Genomic DNA, 16904 nt, shown 5'->3' with positions numbered 1-16904 from the left:
GGTTTGAAAAAGTTATCATATGCAATTAATTATTATGCTGCTTTAGGATGTGAATACTGAAAATTACATGTGCATACAGATTACTAAATGTAAGCATATTAAGTTTGTTGTTATTAAAAAAAATCTTTTGTTGCTAGTTTTCTTTCTTGCACATTCATATCAGTTATTAACAAGTGCTCAATTTAAATGAAGGATGAAATATGTTGAAAGATATATTTTATATTTAGACTTGCATGGAAATTATAAACAGAAAAGAATTCTCAACAAACAATGATACACATTGCTGAAATTTGGAAATGAAGTTGTTTCTTCTTCTTTTTTTAAAAAAAGATATTTCATCTAGGTGGTTCAGTGGTTAGTGTGGCTGTTTCGCAGCTCTAGAGCCCTGGATTCGAATTCTGCCCAAGGTATTGTCATATTGTTTAAATATCTCTTGAATGTTCACACCCTTCAAAATAAAGGTGCCAAAATGGTTTGTTAGACTGATGCCATAGGGGAACTAGTTTTTGTTCCCAAAAGAACCATGCCCTGGTTCCATAAAGAACTTTTATATATAATGAAAGTATATCATGCATATTTGGCAGATACCTTTATCCATTGCATTTTGCATTATTTGGCATACAATTGGTTACATTTCTTTTGTTTTTCTACTTAGAGCACAGGCAGGTGAAGTGACAAGCCCTTGGCCACTCAGGGTCAGGTGCAGAATCTGTTCCCAAAACCTTAGGGTTTGCTGTCTAAAGCCTTTACTCATACACCATACTCACTCACTACCTGATAAAATAAGGCAACATAAATAGACTTAAGTAAATGCTAAAAGATTTTTAAAACACCAATGTGTTCCTGATTTAAAAGGGCTCCTACTGCATATAACAACACGGGCTGGGTTTAGTTTTTCTAGATCTATTACTGTCATCCCAGTTAGCTTACTATACATTAAAAATGACATTTCTGTCCACATATTAGTAACCTTATAAAAATCATTTGCAGAGAACCAATCTCAGACTCAAATTGCTCTTTGTCAAGTAATGGTTCAACATGGGACCACACATCCCAGTAAAATGCCAACAAGTGTGTATATGGATTTTTCACCTCACCTCTCATTTAAATGTTAAATGCGTTAGTGTTGAGTCAGTGATTCAGGGTGCGTGCTGTACGTGAGTTTACTGCTAGTTTCTGTCTTTGAAGGGCAGACTGTTAAAACATATATTAGTTGTCAAGAAATAACTCATAAGCTACATAAATGTCAAATTGTGGTATGCAAAAGCAAAACCATTGCTTCCAAAAAAAAAAAAAAAAATACTCTGTATGAAAATATAAATATGTAGTATAAACCAATATGCAAACAAACAAAAAAATAAATCAAATGCTCGAATTTAAAGTTGAATTGAAACGAACGAGATTTTGTGCACTAATGTTTTCAGGAGACTTCACAATGTAGTTTTTCGAAAACAGTACCCTGGACAGCTCTCACGAGCGGCAGTCACATGCTGGTAAGTAGGCGGGTCACAGAAGGCTTTAGAGCAGGAATTGGAGTAAACAGAAAAAGTGCGCCGATGACAATCAGCGGCTTTCAACGTTTATCCGCCTGCTGTGATCCCTGCAGCAACGATTAATTATATATACAAGCAATTGATTGTCCTTTGAGAATGAAGTTTCGCTTGTCATTTCAGTGTCCACGGTCAGCTAACTTTGCGCGCATTTATTGTATTCACTCCATACTAAGCTAAGGGTGCTATCTAATTAAATAAACGATTAAAGTTTGGAAAATTGCACTCTGTTTTTAAGTTTTTATTTTTTTAGCTTAGCCTAAGGCCATTATGAAATTAAATTTTATCCTGAATGATTTTAGTGAGGAGATTATTAAGAATGTGTTAAATTGTAGATATCTGCATGTAGAATATAGGATGTAGGATGGCATTATAATTTAAGAAGGTATGCTGTTTACCAATATTTTAAAACTTGTTCTTTGAATTTAATTTGTTGAATTGTTTTGATTTAACATATTCCTTTGCTGGGTTGTAGATATACTCTTACCTTAAAAATATTAATAACCAAAACTACAAGAAAATTGACAAATACAGTATAGCAGACCGACCTTAATACTTGTAGTTTACTTTTGATGGCGGCTTCAAATTGATAATTGGAAGAAATAATGAGCTGATGTTTAAAAGGATAAAACACAAAAAAGTATAATAGATAGCACAACATCAGATTGTTTGGGGGAGGGATTCTAAACATTTATCCAGGCAGGTTTTTAACTCACATAATCCAGTACAAGGTTAAAAACAAATCTAAAGCCTCTTCTGGCTCCATTTTACTAAGAACGGAAGTTAGCATAGAATACGAGGTGTGGCAGAAAAGTAATGAGACTGGCAACACTGCAAGCGATCAGGCAACGCTGCGCTGTTGTCCTTGATAGAGCACGTGTATCAGTACCCTCCCATAGCTCAGTGCGAGTTTCAACTCCTTCCGTTAACTACGTGATTTTTGTGACTGCTATTAGCGAAGTTGTGTTTTTGGTTGTGCGTCACGCAAAATGGAAAAGCGGAATTTGGAGCAACGTTGTGCCATTAAACGGCAAGTGTGACGTTTGAAAAGTTAAAACAGGCTTTTGGGGAACATTCTTTATCCCGAGCTCAAGTTTTTCGCTGGCACAAATCATTTTTGGAAGGCAGAAAACACGTTGAAGATGAACACCGTTCAGGGAGGACTTCAACTTCGAAAACCAATGAAAACATCGAACGTGTGAACACTCTTGTGAGATCAGATCATCGTTTAACATTAAGAATGTTGAGTGAACAATTAAATTTGAACAGATTTACCGTTCATCAAATTTTGACTGAACATTTGCACATGCGAAAGGTCTGTGCCAAAATGGTGCCGAAAAACTGCCCTCTCCATAACAGAATTTTTGACCTCAAAAGGCATTCCTGTGGTTCCCCAGCCCCCTTATTCACCTGACCTCAGTCCGTGTGACTTTTTCCTAAACTGAAAAATGTCCTCAAAGGACGTCATTTCGGGACTTTAGAAAACATCCAAAAGAGTGTAACGGACATGCTGAAGACCATACCGGTTGAAGACTTCCAGCGCTGCTACCAACAGTGGGAACAACGTCTCCATCGGTGTGTAGCTGCCCAAGGGAACTACTTTGAAGGGGATAACATTGATGTTTGAAAAAAATAAAAAACTTTGGTAAATAAAAAATCAGTCTCATTACTTTTCTGCCACACCTCATATATTAGCAAATACTTAATGCAAGCAACAATACTCACATCGTAAAGCATGCAAACACCTTAAATACATCTTGAAATCCTGTATTAGATAAGTCACACAATCATGCAGATACAAGGACAACATGGCAACTCCACATAGACGGTGGTTTAGTAAATATCTGAATGTGGACTCTTGGATCAGTCAGGCAGTAGCACTAACAACTGTCACACCCAGTTGAGGCTCATCAGGTTTAGAAACCTATAGGCTTCACCTAATTCGACTAGACATCTCATTTTTATGCATTTTCTACCAGGATTTAACAAAATGTTCTATTTTTAATTGGCTGGTGAGTTTAACTGATGAGCACAAAACTCATTTTTCTGCTTGCCACGGTGACAACCCTAGAACTCACTGGTCCTAATAATGAAGCCATCAACTTGAATGACAATGCTTTCAGTACAGGAAAAGGCTGGAAAGTCTCCAGGTTGAACTCAGAGGTTCCAACCCACAAAAAAATCCATCCACTGTCAAAGATAAAATCCATGTTTAGGTAAAGTTTAATGGGGCTACAAACAATGAGTTTCAATTCACACCCAATAGGTTAGGTAATAACCTTTAAAACAGAAAGGAAGATGAGACATTGACCAGGCTGTGATCAATGCTTCCTCCAGAATATTTGAGATCAGTAAAAAGTGAAGAGTACACTCCTAAACCCTGTAGATATGCCCTCTTTGGAGCAGGGAGTGCCAGCAGCACTGGTTTGGGTTGGGACCATATCTGTGGCTGAGACTGCTGTGTTGGTTACACATTTCCAATGGCATTTTCTTTTCAGTCAAATGAATAAAGTTAGTATTTGTCATAAAACATCATGAAGACAAATACAATACAAACTGGACAGACAGCATTTTGGCTAATGGCACTTTCTATTAAATAACAAAGTATCAAAGTGATTTAATACAGACTCTGGAAATGGGTATATAATTGGACACCTTCAGATATTTTCAGAAATGTCTTTATCCAGGAAAAAGCAAATACTCAGCACTATAGAAATCTAAAGCTAAAAGGGAAGGTTAAACACATAGCTACACTACAACATTTAAAATGGTTATTTTATATGAAAGCATGTGAGCTAAAAAAAAAAAAAATGTGTGTGATTATTTTTTTTTCACGTTATAATTGTTTAAATTCCTGTTAGATCAAAATTCACAGCTGCGCATTTCTGACTATTAAAAGTCCAAACAAATATAATCTGTAAATTTTCTAAAAGTAACAGACATCAAAATTTGCCAGTTTTAATTTAACACCTAATGCCATACATACTGTAAATAATGTAGAACCAGTGTCTGCTAAATTTTGGGCAGATTTCTCATTTGTAGAAGGGAAGTCAAAATTTTTCATTCCAATTGTTTTCCATTTGAGGAACTTTATTTAGTTACAACACATTTGCTTTATCAGGGAAGTTTTGCTACATGGCATTTTTGGGACTTGCTATGGGTATCATCAGAAAAACCTCCGAATTAATTTAATGACCACACATGCACCTTTATTCGATCCTGAGCACTGCCAGGGTGCCACACTAACTGCTCAAAAAATTAAAGAAACACTTTGAAAACACATCAGATCTCTTTGGGTAATGGGGCTGAATTCAAAGACACCCCAAAAATTAAAGTGAAAAAAGAATGCAGCAGGCTCAGAATCTCAGTCAGTAGTTTATATGGCCCCCACATGCTTGTATGCATGCCTGATAACGTTGGGGGGTCATGCTTCTAATGAGATGACAGATGGTGTTGTGGGGGATCTCCTCCCAGATCTGGACCAGGGCATCACTGAGTTCCTGGACAGTCTGAGGTGCAGCCTGGCGGCGTCGGATTGACCCAAACTTAATGTCCCAGAGGTGTTCTAATGGACTGACTTCAGGCGAGTGAGTGTGGGGGCCAGTCAATGGTATTAATTCCTTCATCCTTCAGGAACTGCCTGCGTACTCTCACTACATGAAGCCTGGCATTGTCGTGCACCTGGAGGAACTCAGGACCCACTGCAACAGCTTATCTTATCTTATAGGGTCTGACAATGGGTCCAAGGATGTCATCCCGATACCTAATGGCAGTCAAGGTGCCGTTGTCTAGCCTGTAGAGATCTGTGCGTTCCTCCATGGATATGCCTGCCCAGACCATCACTGACCCACCACCAAACCGGTCATGCTGAACAATGTTACAGGCAGCATAATATTCTCAATGGCTTCTCCAGACCCTTTTATGTCTTTCACATGTGCTCAGGGTGAACCTGCTCTCATCTGTGAAAAGCACTGGGTACCAGTGTTGAATCTGCCAATTCTGGTATTCTATGGCAAATGGCAATCGAGCTCCATGGTGCCGGGCAGTAAGCACAGGGCCCACTAGAGGATAACGGGTCCTCACGCCACCCTCATGAAGTCTGTTTCTGATTGTTTGGACAGAGACATTTCACACCAGTGCCCTGCTGGAGGTCATTTTGTAGGGCTCTGGCAGTGCTCATCCTGTTTCTCCTTGCCCAAAGGAGCAGATACTGGTCCTGCTGATGGGTTAAGGACCTTCAACGGCCCTGTCCAGCTGACCTAGAGTAACTGCCTGTCTCCTGGAATCTCCTCCATGCCCTTGTGAATGTGCTGGGAGAAACAGCAAACCTTCTGACAATGGCACATATTGATGTGCCATCCTGGAGAAGTTGGACTACCTGTGCCACCTCTGTAGGGTCCAGGTACCGCCTCATGCTACCAGTAGTGACACTGACTGTAGCCAAAGGCAAAACTAGTGAAAAAACAGTCAGAAAAGATGAGGAGGGAAAAATGTCAGTGGCCTCCACCTGTTACACCATTCCTGTTTTGGGGGTCATCTCATTGTTGTCCCTCTAGTACATCTGTTGTTAATTTCATTAACACCAAAGCCACTTAAACTGATTAACAAGCCCCTCTGCTACTTAGCAGACCAGATCAATAGCCCAGAAGTTTCATTGACTTGATGCCATACTCTGATTAAAAAGTGGTCTTTTAATTATTATGATATATATATGTGTGTGTGTGTGTGTGTGTGTGTGTGTGTGTGTGTGTGTGTGTGTGTGTGTGTGTGTGTGTGTGTGTGTGTGTGTGTGTGTGTGTGTGCGTGTATGTAGATAGATATGTAGCACACAAGTATGGGTATATTTATACACATATATACATACATACATACATTTTTCTTATAAATACACATTAAAAATTCTTTTAAGCCCATTTGAGGTTAATTTAACTCTAGTACTTTTGCTGTAGAAAAACTTTCAAATAATCGGGTCTTGTGCAGTAAAGCCATTTCTCTCATTTATCCATGGATGAGATGCCATTCCATATTAGTTCATTGCAGGGCTTTGTGTTATTAATTTGTCTAAATATATAATTCTCTTTGTCAGAAGCAATCTGTCCATAAAAACATTAAAGACACTACCTTCCACAACAAACATTAAAACAAATACTGACATGTGTGTGTGTGTATTTATCTTTGCTATTGTTTCTCAGGTTAACCATTGTTTTTGCCACTTGTGGCTGTAGAATTCTTCATACTCTCTGATGATTGACTTCAGAAGTAACGCCCAAGAAAAACTTGAGATTTCAAATGACAATAACAAATGTACTAGAAAGAAACAAAATGTAGTCTGTTTAACTTTTTGTTTGCAAAAAGAATTTTACAACAGTCAATTGATAAAGGCTGCTGGCTAAAATAGCTTGCTGACATGTAGGATTAAAGAAACTTGAATGAATTACCCAGAAACCAGAACTAACATCAGCACATAGATAAATGTATTTTTGCAGAAGAAGTGGTCCAGGGCTAGGCAAAAAAACATATCTCATTATATAGGAGAGGTATGTCTATGATATGCTAAGGCATTTGGATGTTGACCAGAGTTGTTGCATTTAGCAGTTAACCCCATACAAATAATACTGGTGAGTAAAAACAAAAAAACTATTATGGTCCAGTTTGTTATTCAAAATTAAAACAGTATCTAAAGCAACAGAAAGCAATTCACCTCAAAAAATAATGAGAAAAATTCTCTTCATAATGTTTAAATGTGGAGTGACAATCTATATATTAATGTATCACAACATTGAAACTTTTCACAAAAATTGCTTGGTGGCTGTTTAATGTTGTGTTTGTACAGAGAATCACATGTAACTGTCATACAGTCAGGCTCATAAATCTAACACTTCTTTCTAAAATAGTTTGGTAATGTGAAAGCAAAAAGAAAGCAAGAAATTTGAACTAAACATTCAGAATGCAGAGCTGACACTGGCACATATGTTACTGTATTCTCAGAGAACAAGAGGTACAGGCCAAGAGAGAAAAACACACACAATGTCATCAAGTTTTTTCTCCCTGATACACTAGTGCAGGGGTGTCAAACTCCAGTCCTAAAGGGCCGCAGTGGCTGCAGGTTTTTATTCCAACCATCTTCTTAATTTGTCCCCACTTTTTGCTGCTAATTACTTCTTCTAATTGACTTGACTCAGGCCCTTTAGTTGTTTTGATTTCCTTAATTAGCAGCCAAACAATAATGAGACACAAAACAAGCTGCCACATCACACAATATCTGAAAATAAAGAAAGGTGAAGGTCTCAGTAAGGTTGATCTCTCAAATCACCAAAACACTTTGATGATGTTCTTATAAAAAACAGAAAATCAACAGTTTCGGAAATGTCAGCTGTGGCAAAACGAGAGCAACAACAAGCTGTGGCATTAAATAACAAGTTTAATTAACAGCAAGAATTGGCTTCTCATTAAGAAACTGGTTGGAGTTTGAAGCCCCAGTTTAGCTGGTCATCTCTTGGCTTGTTTCACGTCTCATTTCTGTTTGGCTGCATTTTAATAAGGAAACGAATCAATTCAGAGGACTGAATCCTTCTAACAAGGCTAATAAAATGTGAATTAGCAGTGAAAACAGGTCACTGATTAGGAAAAGGGTTAGAATGAAAACCTGTAGCCGCTGTGGCCTTCCAGGCCTGCAGTTCAACACCTGTGCACTAGTGGTTCTAAATGCTGGCAAATGTGGCTGCAATAAGCAGTTTAACTCATGCAAATAAAGTTATTTTGCATTTGCAAGGTCTCAAAAATCAAACAGAAATACCATGGACCCCTCTTATTGTCCAAAAGCATATCACAAGCTAAAAAAAAAACAAAACACATTCATCCCAAAAAGTACTGATAAAAATTCTATTGACAAAGATGCTCATAAGAGTGACTGTTACTTGCATTATGAAAACAATTCACAAAAAGGTATTTTGTGAATGCTTTTCATTATATAACACCTACATTTAATAAACTTTGGTATTATCTTAATCTTTAGTAATGAAACTGAACTACATATTCCAAGGCAATAGCTTAGCAAAACAAAAAGGTGATATTGAAAATTAAAATCCAGAAGTAAATAAACTAAAGACAACAGCTGGTAAATGGAAGACATAAAGCAGCTGGTGCATAAGAAGCTGCCATTTTGCAAACGTTCTTAACATGAATATTACTCACCACTTGGGCAATTTTAATTCCACTGTCGGACACGAGAAGAGTATTTGTATTGCTTCCCACCTCCACCATGCTGTCCCTGTTCATTCCTGGTCCAATAAACACCAGCTGTTTGTCTCCTGTCTGGTAATGAAAAAGAGATCCACTAACTTCTGCGTAGTTGGCGCCATCTAAATACTTGTCACTTATTAAACTGTGCTGTGCCTTGTGACACTGGAAGCCAATAAGGGTAATGATACTGACTATAAATAAAAATGATACCGAACCCAAGACGATAATCAAATAAAATGTCATTTTACTGTCTTGTTTTTCTTCTGTAGTGCTGCTTTTAATTTCAGAAAAAACTTGAGATTCCGTGTTTTCAGCTCCTGTCACAATAACTGTAGCAGACGCAGAATATGAAACACAACCGCTGTCTTTCACCAATATAATAATTTTTTGCACAGTGACATCGGATTCCGTAAAAGCACGGAGAGTTCTAACTTCCCCCGTATAGCGCCCAACACTAAAAAGAGACTGGTCAGTGACCTCTTCCAGAGAAAACGAAAGCCAAGCGTTATATCCCACATCGGCATCATAGGCTCTGATTCTTGTCACCAAATATCCCGCTTTTACATTTCTAGGGACCGTCTCTTCCACAACTGCCGTTCCATTCATTGTTAAAGGAAACACGATTACTGGCGGATTGTCATTTTGATCCAAAATAAAGACAGTGACAGTTATGGTAGTGCTGAGCGGTGGTACTCCGGAATCTTTGGCTACAACACTGAAGGTAAAGCTTTTCAACTCTTCAAAGTCAAAGGATGTAAAACAAATTACTTGTCCATTGTCAGAACTAATACTGAGAAAAGGCAGCACGGGCTTCTCCACAGCTTCATTTTTATCTAAAGCATACGTGATGAGGGCGTTTTCATTCGTATCGGCATCCACTGCACTTACTGCCAGTATTGAAGCTCCAGGAGTGTTATTTTCCTCGATGTAAAAAACGTAAGGGTCTTGTAAAAATTTAGGAGAGTTGTCATTCACGTCCAACACGTTAATTAGAACAGTTTTATAAGATGACAGAGAAGGCTGTCCAAAGTCTTTCGCAGTTATCGTTATGTTATACTGGGATTCAGACTCTCGGTCAAGTCGTGAATTAGTTAACAAAGAATATAAATTTTGCTGAGGCGATGGCTTCAGTTCAAATGGCATATGATCGGAAGACTGGCATGTTATTTTGGAATTAGGGCCAGAATCAAGGTCAGTAATGCTGATTAGTCCGACTACTGTACCTGGCTTTGCGTCTTCGAAAACGGAACTCGAAAATGATGTCACTTCTATTATGGGCGCGTTGTCATTCTTATCTGTAATTTTGATTAATACAGTGCAGATACTGCTCATTGGCATGTGTCCCCTGTCTGTAGCTTTCACGTCAAGCTCATAGAGTTCTTTCTCTTCAAAATCAATCACCCCATTAACTGTAATCTGTCCGGTATGCACATCAAGTTGGAACATTTCAGACACTTCATCAGGACTTGAATTCTCAAATGAATAAATGATGTCACCATTGCTGCCTTCGTCTAAATCCGAGGCGTCTACCTTGAGAACAAGGGTGCCCACTGCTACATTTTCCTCCAGTGTTACGGAATAAATCTGTTTGTCAAAAACGGGTACGTTATCATTAACGTCACCAACTATGACAGTAATATTTAAATTCCCAGACCTGGGTGGATCTCCCCCATCATAGGCCGTGAGCAAAAAATCATGTCGTTCTTTCTCTTCTCTGTCAAAAGGTTTTTGCAGCACTAACACTGGAATTTTGTTTTTCTTGCTACGCTCTTCGATCTCGAGATTAAAATAATCATTTGGATTTAGTCGATAAAATTTTAATGAATTTACACCGCTATCGGGGTCGTAGGCCCCCTGTAATGTAAAACGCGACCCAGCTGGAGTTGTTTCTGTAATTTCTAGTGTTTTTCTCTTTTCCTGAAATGCAGGAGAGTTATCATTTATATCTATTATTTCAATTTCTACGTGATGTACCTCTAGAGGATTTTCAATAGCAATTTTAATACTAATCAAACAAGCCTTGTCTTTGTCACACAGCGCTTCTCTGTCAATGATTTCATTTACAAACAGGACTCCGGTCTTGTGATTTACCTGCAGCAGCTGCTGTTTTGATCCTGAAATCACACGTAATCCACGGCCATGAAGATTTTTAATATCGAGACCCAAATCCTTAATAACGTTTCCGATGATTGTCCCGGGAATTGACTCCTCAAGAACAGAATAACGTAAGTGCGCGGACGCACTTTTCCAGAAGCAAAGAAGAAATGTCGAAAGCAGAACAATCCTGATGTAGCCACGCAGTCCCTTCATCGTTAGCTTATTAGAAAAACAGATCTTTTCTCACGTTGATCTTCTTTCAAATTAACACTTCTGTATTCCAGTCACTTTGGTTTTTACACAATTTTAAAGAAACTATCCTGTTTACAACCAAGTGCCATTTAAAAACAAAACCAGGCAATCCTCTCTGGAAAAGAAAAAAAGCATTTTGGTGGAGGGAGGGCTTTACATTAATGATTCCTAACTAACGGCACCGGTGGAAGGTTGGATGGCAGTGACACCTTGTGTTTGTTTTAGAAATTGCACTGACTCTTATGGATTGTTTTGCTTGTCATAAAATACTTTATATACAAATGTTTATACATTGTTTTCTACGGATTATTTCATATTTTACTACATTTCCAATGATGAGTCTAAAATCGAAACGTTTTCTATAAAATTTAAAATAGAAACTCTTCAAGTTAAAATAAGACTTTTCACATCAGAGACGTCCATAAGAATTAGTTATAGAATTAGTTCAAATAAACATAGCTAATTGTTTTGTTAAGTTAGTTAAGTTCATCATGTTATATCTACATCTGTTTATGAGCTTATTGATTTTTTTTTTAACTTGCATGGACACAGTTTGTGGCTTCAGATATTCAAAATCTCATTTTTGTGAACTTTACTCACAGGATGATTTAAATATCTCTGGTTTAACATTGTGGGAATGAGATGTGCTGTAAGAGTGGCAGACTGTTGTGAAAGGCACTATTAATAAAAGATATGAAATAATTTTTATATAAACACTATTCTGTTTAACCTATTTTCCATCCTTTTGTTATCAGAACCATTAAATCCAGTTCATTGTCACTTTTAAAAATACTGGTTCATTAATGGCATTTTTTGTTTGGTTACGGGGTTGTATGGTTACTCATATAACTATTGCCTGACTAAGCACCACCTTATTCTAGGATGGGTTCTTTGCATATGATGTTTGTTGTTTGTGCTTTGTAAATCTTCCTAATAGACAAACAAAACCTTTATCATATGGTAGGCTACCTAGCAGGACCCCATCAGATTAAGACAAACTCCAATTAGTCTGCTTTGTTGTTTGCAGCAAGAGTCCTTTTAAAATCATAACCCATTGGTATTTCAAAAGTCATCTATTCACAATCTATTCATTGTTTCTTACTGTACAGAACCTATTACAGATTTATATAAATAAAGATTCTTTCTTGAACCTTTATGTGGATGAATCTATTGGGAACCAAAAATCTTTCCCCTATGGCACAACTCCAAAGAACAAATCCTGCACCTTTATTATTAAGAGTGGTCACGATTTGGAAGAAATCTGTCCTAGCAGCATTGGTTGAAGGGTTGGAAATATGCACAATAGTCACTTATTAAGGCTTTCTTGAACACTCACTGAAGCTAACCTGATAACATCAATGCAGATTTATAAGATAACACACAAATCATACGTTCTCTAAACACACAGCACCCAAACCAGCTTCTGAACCCAGCACTTTTGAGCCAATTAATCACTGTTAGATTACATAAAAGAAAAAAGCAGCATACATGACTAATGAAATTTATTTTCTTTCAGAAATGTATTTACTTTGCTAATTTTTAGTACAGAACTGGAGTATTTGCTTTTCATCTTGTATGTTGTTATATGATTACAGTATATCTAAAATCTTACATTAGCAGGGCTTTGTTGTCATAAGTTGTTCATATTAATTGTTGACATCTATTTGTACTTCATTGTTTAATATGTGTAACAGCCAGTCTTAAAAGTTAATGTTAAAATCACATAATTATTTGCTTAAGTAGACTGTAATGTTAACTTCATATAGTTGCTTAGATAATAGTATGATCTTTTCCCCTGTAGGCTAACATATATAAAAGAACATTCTCAGCAATTTCTGTAATAACAGAATGTTAATTAATCAATTAGGAGTATGGTCATTCTGGTAGTAGCATAGCCTTTAGATTTACTTACAAATAAAACAATGACAAAGTTTTCTGACCATATACTCTGATGACTGTATGACCATATACAGTATATAGAGAAACATACATGTAAGTCTTAAACAGAAACAAATTATGATACCACTTTTCCTGTTTTTTGTATTAGTATTTTTACTTTGAATTTTGTATGCACTGTTTTTGCTTTTACATTTACTAAAACATTTGATACTTGAACTGTGCAGTTATTGCCTGAATCATTCTGTGAAGTAAGCCTAAGCTGTAGAATTTTGGAAACTATGAGCAAACACGGTTACAAAATATAAAAGCTGTTTGGTTTTGTGGTATACTGCAGTTAATTAAAACTCAATGAAGAGTGCTATATGGGATAAACTGATTTGAAATTAATTAAAAAATGTGAATCAGATGACCAGGCATTAGTATTTGCTCACTTTACTAACTAATATACGCAGGTATAAGACCAATTTTCCACATAAACTGCAATTAGGCAAAAAACATTATTTTCCCTTATTAAGCATTTGTATAATTTGAATTTTTAAAAAGTGCTTCCTTTTATATATAAAGAGATTTTTTTAAACATATGGAAAGGTATTTAAAAATAAAGTACAGCAGATTTTTAACTATTGGTCTGCCATTCCTGCATTTTACAGCCCACTAAATCCAAGTTCATGGGCTATCCAAGCAAACAGGGATTAGCCCTGAAAATGGTATCAGTGCATCAGAGGGAAGATCTCTTGCACACACCCATTTTTATCTAATCCAGACATGTTTAAGTGTCACTGAATAAGACATTAACATAAGACATTTGAAAAATGAGAGGAGACTACTCAGTCCATCAAGATTGTTTGTTTAGTTAACGGCTGAGCTGTCCCAATACCTCATGCAGATACTTTTTAAACATTATCAAGGTTTCTGCTTCAACTACATTGCCTGGTATTTTGTTTCAGATTCCCACAACTCTGTACATAAAGAAGTGTGCTCTTGCTTCAGTCCTTTAGTCTGCTTCATCAATGTCTTGCAAACTTTGTAGATCTGGATTAGGTCCCCATACAGTCTCCTGTGGTCCAAACTAAACAGGTTTATTTCTCAAAGTCTGTCACAGTAGAACATGTCCTTAAGTCCTGGGATACACCTTTTTGCTCTTCTCGGCACAGCTCCAAATGCTGCTATGTCGTTATTTTACTGTGGTAACATGAACTGCATACAACACTCCAGATGCGGTATTACTAGTCCGTTATATAGTCTGAGCAGAACATTTATTTATACTTACAGTAACTTTAATGATATAAACTAACATTTTATTTGCTTGTTTAATCACTTGTACATGTTGCTTAGATGATAAAAATGCTGTGTCAACATAAACCTCTAAATCCTTTTCAGTGGTTGCTTCCTTCAGGACCATGTCTTCAATCTTGTGTTTAGCATTGATTTTCTTTTTGCCTACATGTAGAAGTTTCTACATTAAATTAATATTTCTAAGTGTGTCCAGTTCTGTAGCTTGTTCAAGTCTTTCTGAATTGTTTTGGCTGCCTTCTCAGTGTCTGCCATTGCACCAATTTTAATTTCATCTGCAAATTTCACAACTTTACTAACTATACCTGAATGTATGTCATTAACAGACATCAGAATAAGTAATGGCCCAATGACAGACCCCTGAGAAATAACATAGCAAACTACCAAATCCAGGCCAGTCAATTTCACCTGACTATAATTAATGTGACTGAGGAGCATTTAGCTGCTTAAAAATGGCAATTGAGGAGTTTGGCTGTTTCCCTGCCAGTTATGGTGATAGTTTGGTAATGGAAATGAGGCAAATGAACTGATGCACATCTAGAGATGGAGTTGAGGGTTTTGCTAATTTTGACCTATCAACACTCTGCTGGCCATTATGAAATGTATTGTTTTCAAAAAGAGAAACTGACTACTAATATCACTGGTTTGTAGAATATCATTCACAGTCCTGCATTTAAGGATGAAATATTGATAATAAATATTTGATCTGATGGGATGCCGAGTTAATGACATGGCTCAAGACAATGTTGAGAAATGCGTAGCTGTAAACTGGAGTGCTTATTATCGACGAAGATATAAGAAGACTGAAAATATTAAGGTGCGAACCAGAGTTTGTTGTATGTCTTCTTTGTATATTAATCTTTAAATTCTTAATAACTATTTTAATTTTTTAGAGTATGTGTTTAATGATTATAATATGTGTTTTAACTAATTTATGATAGGGAAAATCTATGAAAACTTGCACAAGAGGTTGTAATATTCTGGCAATATGAAAAGGCCTTGGGTGAGACAGCTACAATATTGAGTGTCTTGGTTCAGAACAGAATTGTTATAAACTTGTCTTTAACAAGAAGGAGAACAAGTGGAGCATGCAACGAAAATATCAATGAAGAGATAAGAGAATTTGCAAATTGATAATGACTGAGCTGGGATTTGTGCCTAGTGCCTCAGAGTTGTAAGGTAGGAGCCCTAATCATTGCACCACTTCATGCTGCCTTATTTTTCAATGTTTTCTCCTTTTTGATTAAAATAATAAAAAGTTGACATTATTTCATTCAAAACACATCTTTTCCACATCCTACAATGTTTAAAGTATCTAAATTAATGAATACATTGACTTTCTGTGCATAATGCAAGACAATATTTGTCAAAGCATACAGCAAGCTTTTTTAAAATGTGGTTTTATAAATACTTTTTATTTTCAAATGTGTTGAAATAGGCAACTAAACATCCGAGATTTCTACCTTGGTGCTTCCTTGTTTAAAGTTTCTGTAGATCCTTTCCAAAATGTTTTCTTGAATGAATAGGATTATTCTATGGTTGTTTGTAATTTAATAGAAAACTGTACACCTTGACATTGGAGAGATTTTGGTGGCATAGACAGTCCTGCAAATTGGCACATTCTGTGGTACGGCAAAACCTGAATCTTGGGTTAATCATTTAAAAAACTTTCATACATCACCACAGCTACATAATACCTCAGCATTCAATAAAGTGCCAGGATTCTACATTTGTTACTCTCGTTAATTATATAATTAATTTTATATTAAAGAAAGAGATCATTGAAAATGAAAGCAATTAAGAGTGGACATGAAGAAAAATATGCACCTATAAGTGTAAGATTTAAAAACATTCAAAAACAAAATTAGCCTGACATTACAAGGGAAAAAGAGCAAAAAACAAGTTTATAGGATAAAGACATTAACATAGCCTAGAGCAACACTATCTGGCAAATCATCAAATTGCACAGGCACTAAGCCATAATGGAGGCCCAAAAAAAGTCAAGAGGGGAAGATGTGGATGAAGTTCTGGCCTGCGAAAATTTAAAGTAGACAAACTGCTATCTGTCAATTTCTATGAGAAAAACAATGTAACAGTAACTCATCAACACATGTATGCATATCTCATTTGGGTAGCGTTAACTATATTGTCATCCTGAAATACAGTGCATCCGGAAAGTATTCACAGCGCATCACTTTTCCACATTTTGTTATGTTACAGCCTTATTCCAAAATGGATTAAATTCATTTTTTTCCTCAGAATTCTACACACAACATCTAATAATGATAATGTGAAAAAAAGGTTTACTTGCGATTTTCGCAAATTTGTTAAAAATAAAAAAAAACTGAGAAATCACATGTACATAAGTATTCACAGCCTTTGCTCAATACTTTGTCGATGCACCTTTGGCAGCAATTACAGCCTCAAGTCTTTTTGAATACGCTGCCACAAACTTGGCACACCCATCCTTGGCCAGTTTTGCCCATTCCTCTTTGCAGCACCTCTCAAGGTCCATCAGGTTGGATGGGAAGCGTCGGTGAACAGCCATTTTAAGATCTCTCCAGAGATGTT

The 16904-nt window shown here is 36.6% G+C and overlaps 1 protein-coding gene across 35 annotated transcripts in view; it reads right to left on the bottom strand.

Moving 5' to 3' along the window:
- LOC120542147 (protocadherin alpha-C2-like) overlaps positions 1-16904 on the bottom strand; it is a 503189-nt gene that overhangs the window by 91397 nt on the left and 394888 nt on the right. For 25 of the 35 annotated variants that reach the window (XM_039774336.1, XM_039774351.1, XM_039774345.1 and 22 more), the window contains one exon: positions 8745-8864. The exons of the other annotated variants lie outside the window; for them this stretch is intronic. In XM_039774336.1, coding sequence (XP_039630270.1) covers positions 8745-8864 — 120 coding nt within the window. The remainder of the gene's footprint in view (positions 1-8744; positions 8865-16904) is intronic. 35 annotated transcript variants of the gene reach the window in all.

Source organism: Polypterus senegalus, chromosome 13, assembly GCF_016835505.1.
Source record: "Polypterus senegalus isolate Bchr_013 chromosome 13, ASM1683550v1, whole genome shotgun sequence".
NCBI classification, from domain to species: Eukaryota; Metazoa; Chordata; class Cladistia; order Polypteriformes; family Polypteridae; genus Polypterus; species Polypterus senegalus.
Note: the sequence above shows the minus strand (reverse complement) of the source record. Positions and strands in the feature narration are given on the sequence as shown.